Source organism: Arvicola amphibius, chromosome 12 (assembly GCF_903992535.2).
Source record: "Arvicola amphibius chromosome 12, mArvAmp1.2, whole genome shotgun sequence".
NCBI lineage: Eukaryota > Metazoa > Chordata > Mammalia > Rodentia > Cricetidae > Arvicola > Arvicola amphibius.
Window position 1 is genome coordinate 18,817,232 of NC_052058.2, and position 22,007 is coordinate 18,839,238.

Here is a 22,007-nt window from a genome sequence, read left to right on the forward strand (position 1 = left end):
GGCTCCACAGCCTTCCTGAAAACACCACCAAGGGGGGACCAAGAGTTCAAATACACAAGCCTAAGGGGAATATTTTTTTATTCAAACCACCACAAGGTGCATTGCTTATTTAGGTTTAGGGACAAGAAAGAATGCTAATGTACTTAAACTCAAGTCCACAAGACTTGAGTCCCTAAAATAAGCACAGCCTGTATGCATTTGAATATTTGTATTTGTGTTGCCTTCAGGAAAACAATTCTTTCCAGATGAAGGCAGTTTGGATCTAATCAGTTGTTAGGGTTTTTTGTTGTTGTTGTTGTTGTTGCTATTTTTTTTTTTTTTGAGACAGAGTGTCACTGTGTAGCCCTAACTGCCCTGGAATTCACTAGATAGATCAGACTGACCTTAAAACTCACAGAGTTCTGCCTGACCCTGCCTCCCCAGTGCTGGGATTAAAAGCATGTGCCACCATGTTAAAGTTTTTCACTCCCAGCTAGATTCTAGATTGAGGTGTTTGTCCCCTTCATGTTTTAGTCTTTCTATCTGTCATGTTTCATCACTGGGAGCGTGTGGAGGAAACCATTGTTTTAATTAATGGTTAAAGATTAGTTTTTCATATTTTAAAAAAAACCATAACAACAAATTCATGCTGAATGTAGCCTTTTCCCCCCAATGCTTCTGTGACCTGTGCTCTTGAGAGTGAGTTATTCACGCTAACACAAACATTGGTATATTATTTGCTTCTGTTAGAGCAAATTATCCCATTGCATAGATTGCTTGATCATTCTTTTGGTGATGAAGACTAGGCCCCAATCTTGGGTCATCATAAATGAAATTATTGTGAAAATCCATTCTTCCTTTATTATCTTCATGTGTGCCGTGATATTAACATGTAATCTATTAATATACTAGTATAATTATATTAATATGTGATATATTAACATAACCTTCCTTTAGGTTAGTTTATATTTTATATTTGTTCCTGTCCTTTTTTATTAAATAATTTAGTGCCATTGTCTAAACTATGTTCATTCTGTTCAAATTTAGCTTTTGACAAGTTCTCAGAGCAGGAAGAGAAGCCAGCTAGAGGTTTGCTGAGGTGTTACAGGAGTGGCCTCTCACACAGTTGCTAGTATTGCTACTCCCTGGAAGCGCTTGTGCTGGGCTTCTGTATTGGTGACTCATCTGTGACTGTGATAAAATATCATGATCAAGGTAACATACAGAAGAGTTTATTTGGGCTTATGGCTCCTGAAGGATGAGAGTCCATCATGGTGGGAATGCATAGCAGCAAGTAGAAGGCAAGGTAGCAGGAGGGGAAGCCAAAAGATCACATGTCTAACCAGAAGCTGAAACAGAGAGCAACCAGGAAGTGAGAGAGTCTCTATATACTTAAAGACAGACCCCAGGGACAACTTCCTCTCACAAGACTCCACTCCCAAGAGGTTCTACAACCTCCTTAAATAGCACCCAAACCTGGGGATCTTTGTTCAAATATCTGAGCCGATGGCAGAAATTCTTTTGTGTGTGTGTGTGTGTGTGTGTGTTTCAGATATTTTAATTATTGTATACATACAATTAGACATTTTAGGGATAGAAACCAAGTCAAAATGTGAAATTCATTCATATTTCAGACAAATTTTATACAAATAAGACTGAAGGTAGCTTTATAATTTAGTGTATGTATTTTATGACTGACCAGTCATGTAAGATCAGATGTAGAAGTTTTTATTTGAGAAACATTCCAGTTGCTTATAAATATAGGTTCAGATTTTAGATTATTTAAAAATCTCATATTAGAGAAGGTCAACTTGACATTGAATCTATTCAAATAAAATGTTCTGTTGATCTTAAATTTATAACCGTAGTAGCACTGAGGCTGATGACATGGGTTAATCAATGCCACCAAGACCGACGACCTGACTTCCATTCCCAGAGCTCTTGTGGTAGAAGAGTAACACAACTCCTGCAAGATTCTCTCACCTCCACGCATGCGACATGGTACACATTAATTAATGTACATGACTGCACATATATGCATCCCTCCCCACATACTAAGTAAATGTCAAAAGAAAAAAAATAGTAGTGTTTATTAGAAATAGCATTCTAATAGTTAGAAATCTTCAGTCTTTAAGATTGGAGGCCTTAATCTTTGACTGGTTTTCTAAATGTTCCACAACATCTTCTAGATAGTCTTTGTCTTTTAAGAAAGTATACATATAATTCTCTTTCTACTTCCAAACAACCACAGACATATTTCTTTTAACACTTTATAGCTGGGGTTTCTTTATGCACCCCCAAAACCAGTTTGAATATACAGTCCATTAAGAGTTACATAATTCTTGGTATATTTAGGTTTACATCTATAATGTCACTGTTATAACTGAGATAGGGGTGGCGGAATTGCAGAAAGAAGCTAACTTGAGGTCACTCTTCATAAGCGCTTTATTCAGCTATGGGGCCCTTAATGGGGAGAATGGGTCTCTATGTTGTAAGAGGAGTTTCATTAATTTATTAGGAGAGAAAACTTCCTTGCATGGTATGGTGGGAGGGAGTACAGGGAAGTGTGCCAGCAGGGGACCGACTAGAGGAAAGAGATTTCAAATGCCCAGAACAAAAAGGACATTTGTTAAGTTCCAGCAGGAGGCAGGCAAGCTTCATACCATGTGGTCTAGCCTGAACTACTTGCCAAGAGGCACAGAGTCAGACATTTTATGGGATTATAAACTCATAGCTTAAAGGAGGAGGGACTGGGCTTCTCTCTGGACCCACATCCCAGTTTGAGTGTTCTGAGTGTTCTTTGTCCTAAAGGATAGGTTGCAGGTGTGTGGCCTGATTTCAGGGTAGGGGTGTGGGGAGACCCAGCTAAAATAGTCTGAGATCTGGCAGCCAGTGTGCCTTTTCTATTTGTCCAAATCCTTTCATGCTTTTTTTCATCTCTCAGTTTTTAGAGCAAGTAATTTCTATCGTTCTCAATTCCCTCTTGGGCATGTCCATAGTCATGTGTTGTTGCTGTTCTTCTTATGGTTCCCACAAAGATTATCCCATACACTACTGACATGCCAGAATTGAAATGATTATTGGCAATCTTACCTTCTTCCAGGAAATTTGAGAGCCTTAAAAATTATGATCCCTCTACTTTTCTATTTTTAATCTACTTGTGTGTGTGTGTGTGTGTGTGTGTGTGTGTGTTTGAGTTTATTACCTATGTCTGTTCTGCCTATGAATGCCAGTAAAGGGTGTCAGATGCCACGGGAACTGGAGTGGTAGGTGACCCCACATGTGTCCTGGGAACCAAATGTGGGTCCTCTGCAAGAGCTGTATGTTCTCTTAACCACAAAGCTGCCTCTCTAGCCCCAGACCCTTACTCTATGACCTGTGTTTAATCACTGCTGCTGCTACTCCACCTCATTGGTGTCCCGTGTGTTAGTGACGTGTTTTCCACTGTGGTACTCTTCGCCTTTCTCCTTCTCCGAGTGCCCATCTATCTTCCTCTGCTTAAAGCATCCTCTTCAGTGTTCCCTTTAGCTTGTGTCTATTCCTGTTGATTCTCTCAATTTTTTTGTTTGTCAAAACCTTATTTGACATTTGGCTGTCCTTCCTGAAGGATATTTTCTCGTGATTGTTAATACTAGGTTGGCATTTGTTTTATGTCAGGAGTCTTTTGTTTCCAGCCTTCCCTTCTTTGGCTCTCTGCAGACACTGGCTGATATCCGTCTACCTGCATACTGTACAAGGATGCCGTGTCCTTCAGTCTTACTTGATTGCATCTATAATTTGTTTAGCATTTCTCTATGAAGTATATAAAATTGCATTGGTTTCCACTAATATTTATCTCTCAAAACCCTAACCGTTTCCTGAATTCTGGGGCCGTTCCATGCGATAATAGAGACATAATGATGAAATAGCGGCACTGGTTGGCTTGGCAACAGGAAGCTGACACATTCCCTTCAGGAAAATGCAGTTTAGTGGGGCAAAGGGCCTTGAAGCCATCACTAGGTCTGAGAGTTAGATGTATGGAGATAAGAACACGACAGAGCTCTAGTGGGAAGTAGAGGCTTCCTTCAGTGCCTGGAGAGGAGTCTCATGAAGGGTGAGAAAGGGTTTCTACTAGCTTTCTTTCGAATTAAACTGATCTATTTACTTATTAAGTATATTTTGTTCATATTTTTGTCATTGTTGTTTTATCCCCACCCCATAATTCTCTACAGAGTGAGAACTTAGAATTTAAAAGGAGACTATTTTTTTTTTTTCGTTGTTTGCTTTAACCAAGTGGTGGAGTGATGCTTTGGGGAAAAGTAGACTAACAGTTGTTACCATGGCAACACTTTTATTGCTCAGGGCTCAAAATCACTGCCTGAAGAAGTTCAGGTTAGATAATTCTCACGTTTCAGTTCTGACACTTTTTCCATGCTTTATGTTTAAAATCGGATTCATTATCACTCAGATTTCGATGCTTTCGTATTCTTTTAAACATGTACCTCCACTGACGAACATTCTGTTAGCTGCTAAGCGAGACAAACATTGTGAAGGGCAGACTCTATCAGCCTGTCTTCCAAACGTCTCTTTCTTTATGTTGGGTAAAATGTTATGCTACAAGCTGACATGCCCAGAGGCGTTCATTTGGCCACCATTGTGGCTCCATGACCTTGAGCCCCAAATTATGTTTGTTATTTTTCCTTGGATTTTTTTAACCTTAAAATGGGCCTGTTTGGGAACGTAATGTTTTCTATAGTTTGCCCAGGCACGGGACATCCCTAGTAAATATGTGTAGGCCACCTAAGTAACATACCCATGATCCTTTAGTTTGATGACGTCCTTGCTTTCCCTTGCCTGATCCCACCCTAAATCTTTCCCTCTCCTTTATGTCTTGGCTGTGGTTGTTTTGGTTTCATTATCACCAAGAGGAGAGCCCATGGCACTTGGTCTGTTGACAGAAGACACAGCCCTCACCTCAAAGGAAAAGAGAGTTTATTTGAGAATCAAATATAAGTGACCATTGCTGAGGAACAGAGTCAGGCCTCTTCAAATACCGTGTTCCAACAAGGCGGCAATTTCATAAACTTTTATAGTAACAGAGCAAAGAAAGTCATAAACTTAACCCGCTTTTCAAATATATTGGTAAGTACACGTGCTGAGTGAAAATGGCTCTCATAGGCTCATATATTTCCATGCTTAGCCCTAGCTGGTGAAAGTTTTGGAAGGATTAAGAGGTGTGGGCTTGTAGTAGATATGTCCTTGTTGGTGGAAGTATGTCAACAGGAGTGGGCTTTGAGGTTTCAAAAGCCCATACTGGGCCTAGTGTCTCTTGGCTTGCTGCCTGTGGATCAGCATATAAAGCTCTCAGCTGCTGCTCACTGCTGTGCCTGCCTGTTTCTGGCCATGATGACAATAGACTGACCCTCTGCAGCTGCAAGCTGGACTTCAGTGAAATGCCTCCCTTTTTAAGAGCTGCCTTGGTCATGCTTTCTCTTCACAGCAATAGAACAGTAACTAAGACAACACATCAGGAAGGCAGGTCACAGTTTTAGGCCTTAGGTGCTAGCTGACAGCATTTTTAGCCTTTTGATTGGCAGAAACTAGGGCTTCATTGACACATTCCAAAGGATTTAACCAGTGGCTACAATAGACATTGAGTCATGCATAGAGGGGGCAATAAATGTCTACTAAGGGAACTAGAGATGTCCCCAAGATAATTTGGCTCTGGTCTTAACTCTTCAGCCCCTCCATGTCACTGACATTCTCATTAATCAATCTGCTTTTGTAGTCACAGCTTCATTCCGGGAATTCTCAGGTGACATTACCTCGATGAAGCAGACAGTCAGAGGCTGGGTAGGGATATTTTTCTTTTTGAATAATAATTTTCCTGGAAGATCTGAAAGCTGAAGCAAAGTAACCTTAAATTCAAGACCTCCTAGATCAGCCTAGCAAGACCTTATCTCCAAACAGCCCTTGATGTAGCTGACTCGCCTAGCTTTCCAGGCCCCTAGGTGCAACTTCAAATAAACAAAGAAACAACCATAATGATCCTCTTTGTATACACACAGCAGGACACACATGTAATTTTCCTCTTACTGCACACATTCTAATTCTGGTTATGGACTGGGGTGAACAACAAGCAGAGGTGAAAACTAAGCATCACTGAGCATTTGGGGGCTACTCATGCTACCAGTGTCATTTGGTGTCCTTGTGCCATCTTGTTGACAATGACGAGAGATACTGCCCATTCATTAGGTGTTTTCCCATGCGTAAAAAGAAGTTGTCAAATTGGCTGCCCGCTGTTGCTTGTTTGTTGTCAGGGCTAAGGTCAGCGGAACCCCTTGAGTAATCTCCATTACTAGGATGACCTGAAGTAGAGGATGTGTAACCATCTTGTGGTGTCTCATCTGGAAGTACAGAGGGAAGATGTTGTCCAGACTCTGTGGCCTTCTGTACAACAGCCGGTTCTGAGGCTCCTCTTCACTTGGGCATGGTTGGGAAGAAGGACGAAGCCAGATTTATTTGTGGAACTAAATTTCTCTTCAAGCTTTTCCTCCGTGACTGTGGAATAAATGGCACATTCATTAGTAAAAAAAGCATGATAGACAAGCTTCCCAACTTCTCCCATTAAAGCGTTTTCATCCTCTTAGCTAAGCAGTGGAGTGATTTCAGTAGTCCTGTGCATCTCTGGGCAGAAGAATGTTGATGAAAGGTGAGACCCTCGAACGGTTCTGGATGTAGCACGATTAATAAAAACCCAGAGACAGATATTGGGGTTCAACCTGAAGACTAGACAAGCAAAACTGCCAGCCACTGGCTCTTACTTCGACCTCAGTCTGAAATTGGTGATCCTGCCTCCAGGAAACCTCAGAATGAGACCGAGCCTGAAACCTGTCTTCTCCCAGCTTATATTTCTCCCTAGTGCTTTGGGTGCCATCTGGAAGAGCTTTGGAGCTGCCTAATGGGGGACTTCTCCATTCTAGAACCCGTGTACACCAACTGGAAAGGGTTGACAGGAGGATCTACCACAAGTGTGAGTCCAGCCCAGAACAAAACAAGTTCCAGGCTAGCCAGGGCTACATGACAAGACCCCAAAAGCATTCCTTGGGACAATGAGATGCCTCGGCCGCTGACAGCACTTTCTGTACAGACCTGATAACTCGAGTCCTATCCCTGACCTCACTGTACAAGGTGGGGAAATGACTCCCGAAAGCTATCCTCATACCTCCACACGTATGCCGTGACATGGATATGCATACATGCAAAAATAAAACATTAAAACCCATAGATAGATACATATGGACAGACATTTTGTCAGCAACATTCAATTGCTATATAAGAGACACTAGATGAACACCATATGCTTCTGAGATATTTCTGGGATTTGGTTACAAAATTTTGTAACATAAAAAAGGAAGAGGAGACATATGAGGTAAAGAAAAAAAAAAAAACAGAGAGCTATGAGGCCCAGCCTGTCTTCAAGGGTCTTTTATGCCCAGGCACCAGCAGGTCATGTCTCTATTCCTCTCTCCCTGAGACAAGATAGGAGGCTCAGGTCCCTTCATGACCTGCACACTCCAGCACAGGGAGTGTCCCCAGGCTTCAGGTGCCCTCACCACCAACTTCTATACTTCCTAAGCCCACTACTCAGCACACTCTCCCCTCTTCTCAGTGTCAGTCTTGTAGCACAAATAATAAAATCCCAAAGACAGATATTGGGGGTTGAGCTGAAAGATCAGAGAAGCAACGCAGTCAACCACTAGCAAGCTCTTACCTCTACGAAATCATCAGACCGAAAAGAGAACCAGTTCCTGTCGCATCCTGTCTTATATTTCCTCTCTAGTGCTGGTATCATAGGCATGCACCACCACCACCCAGTCTCTAAGGCTAACCAATGTGGTTGCTGGGATTAAAGGTGTGTGCCACCACTGCCTGGCCTGTATGGCTGACTAGAGTGGCTAGCTTTGCACTCCAATCTTAAGGCAAGTTTTATTTATAGAAACACAAATAAATATCACTATACAGTCTGAAAGAATGATTCAGATGAAATGTGTGCCCTTAGAGTTTAAAATCCAGTTTACTAAGCACAGTGAAGAGAAATGAGTTATTAAGGGAAAATGAGATGCCACAGTAGAAAGGGGAAATTATTGTACGACGAGTAGTCAGATGGTGATAATGGTAGAGAGAAAAGCAAAACTGAGGGAGGAGGCTGTCATCGTTTGTGTGCTCTCAGAGGTTATTCCCACCAGGAGATCCCAGAAGCTCATGTTCTTCCAAATTATACTGTCTTATAGTTCCATCCCGCCCAGCTAGCTTACACCCAAAATAATCACACAGAAACTCGATTAATTAAATTACTGCTTGGCCCATTAGTTCTAGCCTCTTATTGGCTAACTCTCACATCTTGATTTAACCCATTTCTAATAATCTGTATGTTACCACGAGGTCGTGGCTTACCGGGAAAGATTTAGCATGTCTGACCTGGCACCTCCATGGTGGCTCTCCCTCTCTGACTCTCTTTCTTCCGCCCAGAATTCAGTTCTGTTTTCTCTGCCTACCTAAGTTCTGCCCTATCAGGCCAAGCAGTTTCTTTATTAATTAATCAATGAAAGCAACACACAAACAGAAGGACCTCCTACACCACTATGTGGCCATCTTCTTTCCTAAGCTTTGGATTTGATTAGGAAATAAACTTATATGTAATATCAGATTAGATAAAAATGTGAAGAATAAAAATACGGGGCACTAACTATATGAATTGTAGAACCAAACACAAATATATACATATGTGTGTGTGTGTGTGTGTGTGTGTGTATACCTCTTACTTTTGGATTACTTGTAACATGCTGTTTCATCCATTCCTTACAACTAAAAGCATTTTTTTTTAAAATAGAAAATGCCAATAGTTCTTTCTCGCATAATTGACAGCATGGCTGATTAGTGGGTCGCATCCATAGTCCCATTCAGTGCAAAAGCTAACAAAATTATGAAGACATTTTCCATCTTGATTTAGTAAAATAGCTTTTTAAAGCGGTTAGGGTTGTTGTCACGGTGTCTGTCATCAGTTAGCAGTGGGCAGGAAAAGCCACACACTGGGCTACATCTTTCTCTTACTGCTGGACCCATACTGATGACTACCTAGACGAGTGTAGGTTAAGTCAGGTCCATGGAAGCTTCTAGTGCTATTAGAATAAACTCTGATCAAGGAAATCTGAAGGGAAAGATCTTGGGCTTATCGTTTAATTAGCAAGCGGTCATTGGTATCACCTGAGCAAATGCAAGACGGACCTAACATTTTCTTTTAATTTAATTGTCAAAATTAAGAGAATCCTTTATAAGAACACGTCTTGCTTTTTTAAAACTTGCCTGCCATTTCCTGTTAACACATGGGGACAACCACTGCTGATACCAGGGCTCCCACAGCCCGCAGAGGTGCAGTAAGACTCCAAAGTTAGGACAGTTACACTGCACAACCACATTATATCCAGTTTCTTCTAAAGTCACTCAGAGAACATGTTTGGTGATGCACCGGGGTAGCCTGGTTTGTTCAGGCCCACAGGTTGCATTTGGTTTCCCTCTCACTTCCTACCCAACAAGCACATGACTTTAATCTTCACTGAACGGAACACATCCACATCTGGAATCTCCACGAAAATAAGCACCGAAATACTTTTAGGCTCAGGATGTTTTGGGGGACAGAGAAGCAATTAAAAAGAAAATCTGTACGTGTGCGGGGTGCGTGTGGAATTAGAGTGCTCTGTAGGGTGCACATAACTTACTTTCTCATGCTGAACATGCGCGCCCTTCTTCTTCCCGTGGACGCCCTCTATTGAGTCTCTTTGTGCTTCAGAGCCAATGAGTGGAAGGTATCTCAGACTTGTGGGGCTCGGCACCTGTAAACCACGGCCTGAGTTAAGCACACTTAGAGTGTTTCCTTCCAGAATGTAAACCTAAGGTAGAGGTGCCACACGAGAGGTCCATCTGGTTCAAGAACATGCCCTGTTTCAGACACCCGCTGTTCTTTCTCCTGCTGTTATTTTGGTTTTTATATTTTTTTTAAATAAAAAATACTTGCTTGTGTTTGGGTGTTCTGCCTGCAGGTACGTCTGTGTACCACGCATGTTCTTGGTGTCTTCAGTGGGTGAGAGAGGGTGTTGGATCCCCTGGAACTGGGTTGTAGGAAGTTGTGAGCTGCCATGAGAATACTTGGAATTGAACCCAGGTCTCTGAGCAGCAAATATTCTTAACCACTGAGTCCCTTACTTTTGAATTTTTGAGGCAGATTTATGTATTTCAGGCTGACATTGAACTCTACACCCTTCTGCCTCTGCCATTCTGATTCTGGGAATATAGGTGTGTATTACCCCATTGTTATTTCAGTTTGTGTGTCACGCACACACTCATGCCTATGGAGGCCAGCTCTTCTTTATTGACTGACGCAGGGTTATTGGAGCGTGCCAGTTTGGGCTGGCCAAGCTAGCCAGCTTGTCTCACGGAATCCCCCTCCCCAACCTCCTAAGCACTGGAAATGCAGGTGAACTGCCTTGACTTCTCGACTTTTCTGTAAGTTCTGAGGATCTGAACTCTGGTCCTCGTGCTTGCATGACAAATGTTTTATTTACGGAGAGCTCTCCCCAGCTCCCCACCTTATGTTTTGAGGACCAGTCTCTTACTGAAGCTCGAGCTTACTACTTACACTGGAACAGGTGGTCAAGAACCCCAGGGATTTTTCTGTTTCTGCGTCCCCAGCACAGGCATTACAGATGCACTCCACTGTGTTCAGTTTTGTGTGTGTGGGTGCTGGGGATCCAAACCTAAGTCCTCATACTTGTGTGTCAAGCCCTTTAATGACTGAACTGTCTCCCCAGTTAATTGTTGATCACCGTCAGCATCAATGATTTTGTGATCTACTACAATGAACATGTCCTTAGAAAAATAAGGAATGCTTAAGATCTATGTTGACATTGTGTTGACACATTTGGTATTTGGTTTGTTATTTCTTGGTTTCAGTCATTAGTTTCTTAACACTGGTTATCTGGGGGTGGAGACTTGGACAAGAGGTTTGATGACTGTTGAGCAGATAGTAGCATAGGCACAGTGATGGGAGTACCCAGTGGCACCCAAGCATTGCTGGACTATAGAAACAGTATAGGGAGAATGTGGAGGAAGTAGGGCCCAAAAATCTAGCACAGCCAGCTCATAGAAGGTTTGCATGCTACTCTAAGGCATTTGGTTTTTATCTTGATGGTATTGACCCCTGGGTCAAAGCTCAAAGTCACTCTTATGTGCAATGGCAGAGGTGAGCAATTCAAGCTACTGACAGACATAACCCAAGACTTTCCTATTGCGGGGCCCCATGTGTTTACGGAAACATCTGTGGGCTGATTGTGTCAGCAATGAGAAATCAGATTTTTGTATTGCCCCGTTACCACCCTAGTTATAGAAACTTCTGACTTACCCTGTATATAGGCAGAGAACCAAAAACAATCCCTGCCTCTCTGTTTTCTGTCATGAAACCTTCCAAAGCATATCGGCGAATCTACAAAAGAACACAGTGATTTACTTCTATCCACCAAAAACCTGACTCACTAATGCAAGATCTTAGGCAAGTTCTCTGTTGATGATAAACTTAGGGGAAGGGACTACTCCAGGGGAAGCTTGCCTATCACTGGTATCACTGGTACTGTAAACCACATATCAAAAGGAAATTATCAGAAAGCTGTCTAGTATCAGAGACTCCAAATGAATCACATCTCAACTGGTGTTGAAGCCTTTTCATTCACTGGACAGTGAGGTGGGAAGATACGGAGGCAAGAGAAGAAATTTGCCATATTTAAGTGTTTCAAGGACTCTGAAAAGCCTTTCTAAGGATTTTAACCAATTTATTTAATATTTCAGTTATCATCTTACCTTTGGTTTGCTTCCTATGTGTGTGTGTTGATTTTTGAAACAAGTCTCTCTTTGTAGCCTATAGGCCAACATAGAACTCACTATATAGACCAAGCTAGCCTTCTATCCCAACATTTTTACGCCCATCTTTTGAGTTAAAATGTACATAAGAAGGCTATTTCCAACCATGCCTGATAATGCCACATTGATTTTTCAGTGACTTTTTAATAGTTCATATGACTGCCACCAGATTAGTGCTTCTGGTGTTCTTAGATTCTTTATTTAAACCCTGGGAGGTCTGAAGTGGAATCCCATAGTGCTATTGATGTGCATTTACTGTGTACTAAAGAGGTTAGGTGTCTTATTGGCATGCACTTTTTCTTTAGTGAAATAGCCAAGCTTTGAAAGCAGTTTTTAGACTCGCTTTTTCTTATTTATTTTTCGGAGGTTTTCTTCCCCCTCCCATAGTCCAGATACCCACCTTTGTTCATTTATGAGATTTCTGAAGACAGGGTGGGTTTGGACAGATGAAGACACATTCTGGCTGTGTCAAGGGCACCCCAGATGAAGTGCATTTCAGGGACAGGAAGCTCAGGAAGATGGTGAATGTGTTTGGTAGACAGCGTCACAGTAGTGGACTAGAGATTGCTTTATTTGTGGGCAAGCCAGAGGGAATACATTTTAACTAATTACTGATCAATTCCAGACCTTTGGCCCCACACTAATCCATCCTCTAGCATGGTTAAATAATAACAACTCACTTTTCTCAGGCTGTAAACAAAACGTGCCCGTGAACACACAATGAACCCCAGTGATGATGTCTACCCCCTATTTCACACCCTCAACCTGGGAGTACTATATCCTGACTTTCCTCTTGAGGGGAGAGGTTCTCCCGACTTACCTTGGTGCCACCAGATAATCACTTGATTCTTCCAAGTACAGAACCTTTCCCACTGAGTGAGGCCCCCTACCTGCACCATGTGCTCAGAGAGAACCTGCCTTTCTGACTTTGATGACCAAGGGAGGGTGCACAAACTAAGGAATATGGGTTCCCCACCCACCTTAATCCCTTAAAGCAAACACAGCTCTGGCTACACTCCACTTTCAATCCCATGAGATTCATTTCAGGATTTAAAAAATATATATACACAAATTCTTATCTAGGCAGATAGGCCTTGAGCTCCACAGGTGTCTGAGGATGGCCTTGAATTCTTGACCCTCCTTCCTCTACCTCTGAAGTGCTGCTGGAATTGTAGGAAAGCAGCACTGCACCCTGCTCTCATTTTAGGTTTTTTTATTTTGACCTATAAATCTGTAAGATAATTACTTTGGATTGTTTATGCAAAAAAAATCCAAAAATAAAAACAAAAAAGTTGTGTCAGTTTGCAAGAGTAACAACAGAAAGCTAACATGCTATAATAAGGGGAATATTTGAATTCAAAAATTCAAAAAAAATTAAAAAACAAAGGTAAGTTTTGTCATTTTAGCTACCTTCGGAGAAGAAAGAGACTTGAAAAATTTAAAATCGTGTTGCACTTCAAAGGGCTTGGGAGGTGCGCGTTTGAAAAGCAAAGACACTGAGCTCATTTTTTTCCATCTGCATACAAAAATACAAAAACAGAGTAAGGCACAAAAAGCTGCAACGTGCATCCCCTGCCAAGTGAGCAAATATCCATCATGTGATTGCATCCTTCCCCTCGGCTCCCCACATTGCTGACTTTCATGGCACCGGTCCCAATAACACTGACACTCTACCTAATTCTTATTCCATTTTGCTCCCTAGATCTCCCTCTAGGGAAACCACAGCAATTTCTACTCTGCCAGAATTGTCCATGTAATTGAAATCATCAGTTGTCATTTGCCGGGAGCCCTACATAGTAGGGATGGGATAAAGCCTTCTAAGTTCCAGGCTTGACTTTTGAGTAACCTTGGGAAGCTTCTTCTACAGTTAAAACTTATTTACATATGCATTTAGAAACTCATAGCTAAGTATTAAAAACACCTTTTAAAATAACAGTCACTAATATATCTTGAGATGGGATCATTCTAGGCAGAGGGATGAGTCAGTGGGTGAAGACACCAAGTCTGATGATCTGAGTTTGATTCCCAGGATGCACAGGGTGGAAGGAGAGACCAACTATTGTCTGTTGGCCTCGGACCTCCACAGACTTGCTGTGCCACGCACTTTTTGTTCCTCCACAGACAAATAAACAAATGTAATGTAACTGAGTCATTCTGTAGAGCAAGGCTTAATTTGCTATACAGAGCAAATTTATTTCTTCAAAAGACGGTGTAATCACTTATCATACATTTTAATTATCCAAGACATGATGACCCTTTGATGTTTTGGTGTCTATCCCTTACATTTGTGCCCTGTGCTTGTAATAGTCACTAGTAGTTCTTCAGAGTGCCTTTTGGGGGCTGCCACTGAGCTAAGAACAGGGGCTACCAAGATGTATAAACAAGACCGTGGTCCTTAAAGGACTCATGAGTAAAGAAGCCTCACATTCACAAGGAGACTCCTGTTGCCATGACTTCCATGCCAAGGCAGACTGTACCCTGGAAGCCTGAGCCAAAACATAAGCTTCCCTAAGTTACCTTGGCCAGGTATTTGGTCACAGCAGGAAGTGGAGCGACTAACACAAGATACATGGATATTCAAGTCTGGAAAGTTGTCCAAAAGGTAGGGCTAATCATCGCTCATTGCTGAACCTGGTCTCATCCTGATGGGCTTGGTTCTACAAGTCTATTTCTTACACGTTAACCAGGCTTCTTTCCATTGCTCCTTACTGACCAGCCAAGAGAAAGCCTCGAACCTTCAGGTGGTGCTTTTTAGTCTCCTGGAGACCTTGATTCTTGCTGACTTGGTTGTATTTTTTTGAGTCCTGTAGTTTTTGTTCTTAGCTTCTATTCTTATTTCCAGCATTTTTGGCATTCCTTGCATTAAACAATGGCATCTAGTCTTCCCAGTTTTGGCTAACTTAGGGTTCTCCAAAAAGACCTTCTTTTTGACGTCCCCTCGGAGGCTTCCTGCTTGGGAATCATCCTTGTTGGCTCTCCAATTTCTGATTTACAGGATTATCACTAGCCCTAGGCAGGTCTGTTTTTGCTGTTGTTAGTTTTTGGGTTTGTTTTCTTTTTAAACTGGACATTTAGATATCTATCATATAAGCTTGGCTCAGATGAGCAGCAGCCTCTTTGCTATGACAAAGCCAGTCAAAAAGCAAGAGGTGACATTTGTGAACCGCTTTCTTCCATTCACCACCGCAGAACCATTTCCCCCCTCCCTACCTTTAAGCATCCCCATCCTCCACACAAAAACAAACCCATGGAACAGACTCTCCTGCAACGCTTACAATTATTTCCTTTATTTGAAAAGTAATCTATGTTAATTGTATGTTTGATGACTGTTACCAAGCCTCCTTTTCCTCCTTCCTCAGCTTCTAATAAGCTCTATTACATACCTTTTTATTTCTGTAGCTCTTCTGAAACAGGGTCTCATTATGTATCTCTGGTTGGCCTGCAACTTTGTACAAAGCCCAAGCTGGCCTTGAACTTTCACTGAACCTCTCTGACTCTGCTAGGAATACAGACACAAGCTACCAAGCCCAGTCTCTACTGTATACTCAGGTTAGTTGTTTTTCCTAAACCATCAGCAATAACATTTAAGGTTCCAAGCATAAACTAATGTTAACCAAAATGAAAACAATTCCTATCATTTTAAATAAATATTATATGTGTGGCACAAATACATGTGCTAAAATATTTTATTGTAACATATAAAAAATGTGATTGTTAAATATAGAAGGAGAGGTAACTTTCCCTGGAGCTTTCTTAACTTTTGTCTTGTGATCTTTCTCCCATCACCCCACTGAAATTTTCCTTCCAGAATCATCAAGGACCTTGTCGTGTCAAGCCAATGCTTCCTTCTCTGTTGAGTGGCTTTGTTCCCATATACTATAAAAGATCCACCATGTTCTTGTACACACCCTCTCATTATTTATTTATGTTCTTTTCTTTTTATACGTTAGCTATTCTCTTTCAAGATTTTTCCACATGAATCTCTTCCTTGGCCTTCTCTTTATTTCTTAGTTTTCTATTTTTCTGACTTAAGACGTGGTACCTGAAATGCCTTATCCACAGTGAAATTATTACCCTGATAACTGACTTCAGAACCTTGTCTACAGCTGTGGACTGTTCAGCATGTCTGTGCCGACTAACCTAAGTGCTTCTGAGATGCTCTCCCTGGATGCACCACAAGCACTGTAGACTAAACCCCTGTCCCCAACCAAACCCATCATGTGCCATGTTTCCTGCAGGGACTCCTGTTCCAATGAGTTTGAATTTCTCAGTTTGGCTCAGAGACTTGGCAGTGTGACCTCTGTAGATTTCTTTCTCTTTTTAGAACAGATTTCAGTTTTATATTTATATCTGTGTGAGCATGTGCACTTGTGTGCTGGTGTCTTTGGAGGCGAGGAGAGGCAGCTGAGTCCCCTGGAGCTGGAGTTACAGATGGTTATAAAGCCACCTGATTGGGTGCTGGGAACTGTGCTGTGGTCCTCTGCAAGGACAGGCAGTGCTCTTAGCCACAGAGCCACTTCTTCAGTCCATTTATTGTTGTGTTTTTATCTCGTTTGCTTTTGACCCAGAGTTTTGCTAGGTAGCCCATGATAGCCTCAGCAGTCCTGAGGTTGCAGGCCTGAGCAGAGAGGGCTCTGGTTCCTTTAGGCTTTTGTAGTTTTATCTTCTGTATCTTCTCCATATCCCCTCTGCCCCCGGGCTCCACAGTTAGGACTATATCATATCACGGTCTCGAGTTATTTGGTGCCTCTTCTGACACAAATGCCTTTTTGTTCTTTGGTCTCGCCCATTGGTTACTAAGAATTAGTGTTCTCGGGACTACCGCACTGAATTACAGTTGTTTATTACTCCCTTCCATGGGGCGTCAAAATTATTGAAGAGCGGTGACTTTGAATTCCCTATTCGACTGAGGTGTTACCACGTAGTTATAATTTAACTCTCGTCTGTTCATTTAAAGAAAAACAATGTTCTCACCTCTCACGGTCAAATATCAGAGGATATTCATATTTTTGCTTCTTCTCTGTGAACTTGCTTTCTTCTTTTATCTCTACGGGATATTCATTAACATCACAAGGCAAAATGAAATCACTGCTTTGAGTTAGATCAAACATTCTCCGTTGTCCGAAATAGCCACAGTAATGACCGCTGGTGGAATGCCAGAGCCTGAAGGAGAGTCAGGGAGGGAAGTAATTGGGGAGGTCAGCGGAAGTGAGTCTGAGCACAGGTCATAGGTCACGTGGACTGCATTGGTCTACCAAGGATTTTAAAATTCATTCAGGACACTTCCCCCTCAATGCTGTGGAGCTAATCATTACACAAACCTTTATTTTTGAGCTCAATACTTGGAGCACACCAGATGAGCATTCTGCCACTGGACTATACCCCTAGCCCTTAATGTAAACATTTTTATCAGCCAGAACTCTAACTTATAGGTTTTTGGTATTAGCCAATTTGAACTTGTGTGAGCACTCTTCGCTGATAGAAGCTAAAAAAAAAAAAAAAAAAAAAAAAAAAAACGGAAGACATTTCTCTCTAAACAACCCCACCAACGCAAGCTGATCAGAACCCACCCTGAGTGCCTACGAGCTAAAGTAGGTCTTACAGCGGGTTATGTTTTATCTGTCTACTTAGGAATCATCACCAGCACAGAACTCGTGTGAAGAGAGATCTGGAGATGCTTCTGGTAATGCCGACTTCTTCCCACGTTCCAACTACAATTCCTACTCTCCAGTGTTCCCAGCTGAGTAATGAGGAAGAATGATAAAGGAAGTCCTTCATAACCCATTTGTGTTAGTTCCTTATCCTAAGAAGCCACTCCAATTTGCCCAGTAGACTTAAACTAATATAGAATACCATTAGCAGGAACATGTGCTCCATATCATACAGAGAGCTGCTTTGTGCCTATTTATTTTAATTTAGGTTTTCTTTCTTTTTCTTTCTTTCCTTCTTTCTTTTCTTTGGGGGTGGGGTGGGGGACAGTTCTTATCGGGTAGCCTAGTTTAGCCATCCAGAGATTTATAGGAAGTTCCTGGCTAGCCAAGTTAAACGGGGCTACATAATAAGGTAATGCTCTTCTTGTGTTAGCCTCTCGGGTTCTGGAATTGCAGACATCTCTTTATGTCTTGGTTTCAACTCTAACCATGGGTTTGTGGCAATGACTGAGAAGGAACATAACCTAAAGGGACTAACAGTCAATTCTACACAATTCAGATAGTAGGCTCACTCAAAATAGCCAGTGAGGGAAGGCGGCAGAAGCAGAGGTAGCCGGCAGCGATGCCTCGTACTTGCTACTGTCTGAGGATTTAGCATGAGCATCTTACATACCTCCTATATTTTAATTGAGAGCATTACTGCCGTAGCTTGGCCTTCCCAGAGCTATTACCTATAAGGAAATAGAGTCATCAAGAGCATTTATAACAAGCTGCTTAAACAGAAAGCAAAAAGGCTAGGAGGCTAAATGTATTCTGCTCCAGGCCCATACTAAAGCAACTTGACTTCCTGCTTCATGGTGTTTCCTGTTCCTCATGGCTCTTTCCAAGTGAATAACCCCACTGACATCCTGGGCCTTAGACATGGATCTGAGTCATCAGGAGGCCTCCAATTTCCTGCCCTATGCCCCAGACTTAAGTCTCAGTCATGTTTTTTCTCCATTGGAAAGTCATAATCTTTTCATAAACAAGATTTAGGATGTGAGAGTACCTGCCTCTTGAGAATGTGGCAGCATATATTAGCCAAAGGATGTGGCTTAGTTACAAAGGCAGCAGTGCTTTGAGACAGCTATTAATAGAGATGCGCTCTATGAATTGAGTGTCTGGGGAGTGTTCCACTTAAAGGAATCATAAAAATAATTTCTCCAGGCCAAGGACGACTGGCTTGAACAGTGCATTATTCTAAACATCCGTGTCCCCACAAAGTCATGTTGAACCCTAATTCCTAACAGGATGGCATGAGATGGAGCCTTTAGGGAGTGTTTAGGTCATGAGGAGTCTACCTACATAAATAGAATTAGTGCCTGCCTTATTCTACTTTTTCTTTCTATAGCTGATTGCATGATGTATTGAGACAGGGAAGTTCAAAACTGTTGGTCATGTAGGGTGATGTCCTCCATGCTAGAAGGGGCCCTCTCCAGAGTGCCAAAGTTCTCCAGAGCATCACAGGACAAGATACATTATCCTTTCACATTCCTTTGATCCTTCACATTTTTTATATTTATTGATTTATTGATCTTCAGGCAAGCTTTATTTGTACAAACAAGATATCAACACAGAGTAAAGACCAGAAAATCAAGTTATTAATAGCATTTATAATGTGTTTTTACCTACAAATAAAACTGGTCATTTTTCTAATAAAAAAATAGCTCTATTCATTTGCCTGTCCTACAGAATCATCTTGATCTTGAAATTTCTAAATATAGTATTTCCATATTATAGTTCTTATAGTGACTTCTATCTGGGATGGCATTAGGGTTCCTCTGGTGGAATATGGCAGGTCCCCTTCTTCACATTGATCCCTCATTTTCTCCTTTAGTTGAAGCTCATGTCTTCTTGATTTGACCTGTCACATGGCTTTCAATCTTAAGCCATTTGTTTTCGGTCTAAAACCCTCTTAGTGGCTACTTTAAAGGTAAATATACAAAATCTGCAGCAATGCCCAGGTACTGCACAGTGTCCCAGCCAACTCTCCCCGCCCCCAAGCTCAGAGAGTTAGTCAGGATCTGTTCAACTTTAATTTAAGGACCTTGATAAGAGTATAAAACATCTGTCTCTTTTCATTTGTATTTTGACTGGTTTCTGATTCACTCAAAGTCTCTCCAGATCTTCTAATATTATCTAACTCCATTCTTTCAAGAGCATAATTCATTGCTACAATTTTAAAACACTTCATGTAGGCAGCAGTTTGTTTTCAGAAATGTCATGACATTTCCTTTCTTTTTCTTTATATATGTGTATTTATTTTTAGTATTTTGTATTTTGGGTACATGTGCTTAGCATTGATTATAATTAATTAGTTAAGTTCAAGTAAGTAGGCTATGTAAAAAATCAATCACACTGAAATAACTAGGCTACGCCCATCTCTCACTATTGGGTGACCTTTTCTTTGAGTGGGTCTCTCTTCCCCTTCTACTCTTATTTTTTCTGCCTCTTCTCCTTTCTTTCCTTTATTCTTCCCTTCCTTTTCTGCTCTCCTCACCTGTCCTCTCCTCTCCCTTGCCTCTCTTTGCCTCCCTTCTTTATCCTCTTTTCCTTCCTTCTCTTTCCCCTTTCTTTTCTGCCCATCTTTCCTTCCTTCCCTCCCTCTATCCCTTCCTTCCTTCTTCCTTCCTTTCCTCTATCTCTTCCTCCCTCCTTCCCTCCTTCCTTCCTTTCCTCCTTCCTTCCTGTCTTTATATCCTTCATTCCTTTGTCCCACTCTCCTTTTATTTCCTTTCTCCTTCCTCTCCTGCTCACCTATCTCCCCTATTCCTTCATTCCTCTTCTGTCTTCCTCTCCTTCCCTTTCTCTTTCTGACAAAGTTTCCCAGTTTGGCTCAAAATTTCTGAGCCCAAGAGATCCCCCTACCTCTTTATCCCCAAAAGGGCCAAAATACTGGTGTGCCCCACTCCATCTAGCTGCATACTCTTTCCTATGACTGTCTTTTAAACTTTTGATACCAAACCATCTTCTGTGGCCTTCCCCAGGTATGAGTCTAGTTCTCTGAGCTTTCTATCCTGCTTCATTCTCTGAAATAACCCTACAAAACCCAATTCCACTGCAAATATTTGTCATAACTTTTTAAAAAGCAATATTTCTTAATGAGTTTGTAAAACAACAAATATTGCAAAAAAATGATTCTGAGACCCATGTCTGTCCTTTTTTTCATAGAGGAGTATAGCAGAGCTCATTTCCCTGGATATAGAAAAAGAATCCAAGTCAGTGACGGTTTTCCCAAAGATTCTCTTTGTAACTTTTTTGGTTTACTTATAAATTTATTCTAATAAGTGTACCCAAACTGTGCTCTTCCTGAAACCACGTGAAGGGGGTGTGCCATTTATGTAGATGCTGTGACACTAGGTCCACATACCAAATAGGTGGAGCAAGCTCCAATCCCATTATCCAGATCCCGAATCTATTTAATATATTGCCCTCAGAGGATAGAGGATGTATCTGATATTCAGCTGATAAAAATAGATACACATTTGATCTTAGCCAAAAGGTCAAGAAGTGACCCAAAGCACTGCCTCGCAACCAAACACCCCAGCCTTAGCTTCAGTCTTACTCCTCTTACACCGACCCCGAGTTCCCAGGATGGACCCGTCTGGGTTTACCTCACTGAGCCATCAATGGAGGCAGTAAGCACCAGCTGTTTGTCTTCCACATAGATCACTTGAATAATTTCTAAAGAATGGGCACGCCAGGATAGCAGCTGCTTGAATTTCTAGACGGCAACAAGAAGACATATCTCTTGGAATGAATCAAAACACAATCTTAAGCAAAATCATTTCTCATTGTAGGGCTATATTTATGAGTGGGTGGGATAGATGGTGATTGAGTCTCTGCTCTGATTAGCTTTTCTCTTGCTTATGGAGATACCAAAAGCACCCCAGTTTTGGAGAATTATTACTCTGCTAATACCCCTGCTGGATAAAGCAGCTCATATTTTTATTAATGTGCCGTGGACTTTAGTGGATGGTTGGTGGCTGTGGGAGACACAGGCAAGATCATTAGGAGTGAGGGAAAGCAGATCCAGAAGGTGAAGACCATTGGGAGCGAAGGAAAGCAGATCCAGAGGGTGAAGGTGAAGACCATTAGGAGCGAAGGAAAGCAGATCCAGAAGGCAAAGCCCAAGGGGACTTTTTTTAAAAATTTGCAAATTGTACCTAGAGAAAGCATTGACTACATTCTTCTTTGCATGGGGTTTGAGGGCAAGAGGCATATGCTGTAAGTAACTGGCAAGAAGAATAGGCATAGCCTATTCTCTTTCAAAAGAAGTGTGAGGGTCAACTGATGGACCTAAAGAAGGCCAACCTTCTTTAACATTTGTCCTCAAGTTTGGAGTCTAAGGGGCTTCAGAAGACATCACTACGGTTTGTCCTGCAGTAA

At 41.7% G+C, this 22,007-nt stretch overlaps 1 protein-coding gene and 1 non-coding gene across 3 annotated transcripts in view; both read right to left on the bottom strand.

The window, feature by feature from the left end:
* Positions 1-4,933: 4,933 nt before the first annotated feature.
* Wdr64 (WD repeat domain 64) overlaps positions 4,934-22,007 on the bottom strand; it is a 100,181-nt gene continuing 83,107 nt past the window's right edge. The window contains exons 23-28 of one of the 2 annotated variants that reach the window (XM_038349514.1): positions 21,233-21,342; positions 16,903-17,091; positions 13,339-13,444; positions 11,417-11,497; positions 9,738-9,851; positions 4,934-6,519 (exon numbers count right to left, since the gene is read on the bottom strand). In XM_038349514.1, the coding sequence (XP_038205442.1) occupies positions 6,439-6,519; positions 9,738-9,851; positions 11,417-11,497; positions 13,339-13,444; positions 16,903-17,091; positions 21,233-21,342 (681 nt within the window). In that variant the 3' untranslated portion in view covers positions 4,934-6,438. Of the gene's footprint in view, positions 6,520-9,737; positions 9,852-11,416; positions 11,498-12,328; positions 12,468-13,338; positions 13,445-16,902; positions 17,092-21,232; positions 21,343-22,007 lie in introns of those variants that run through there. The other variant, XR_005287704.1, reaches the window with a different exon arrangement.
* Positions 20,942-21,133, bottom strand: LOC119799629. The gene has a single exon (XR_005282907.1). It is a non-coding gene; the product is annotated as a U2 spliceosomal RNA (small nuclear RNA).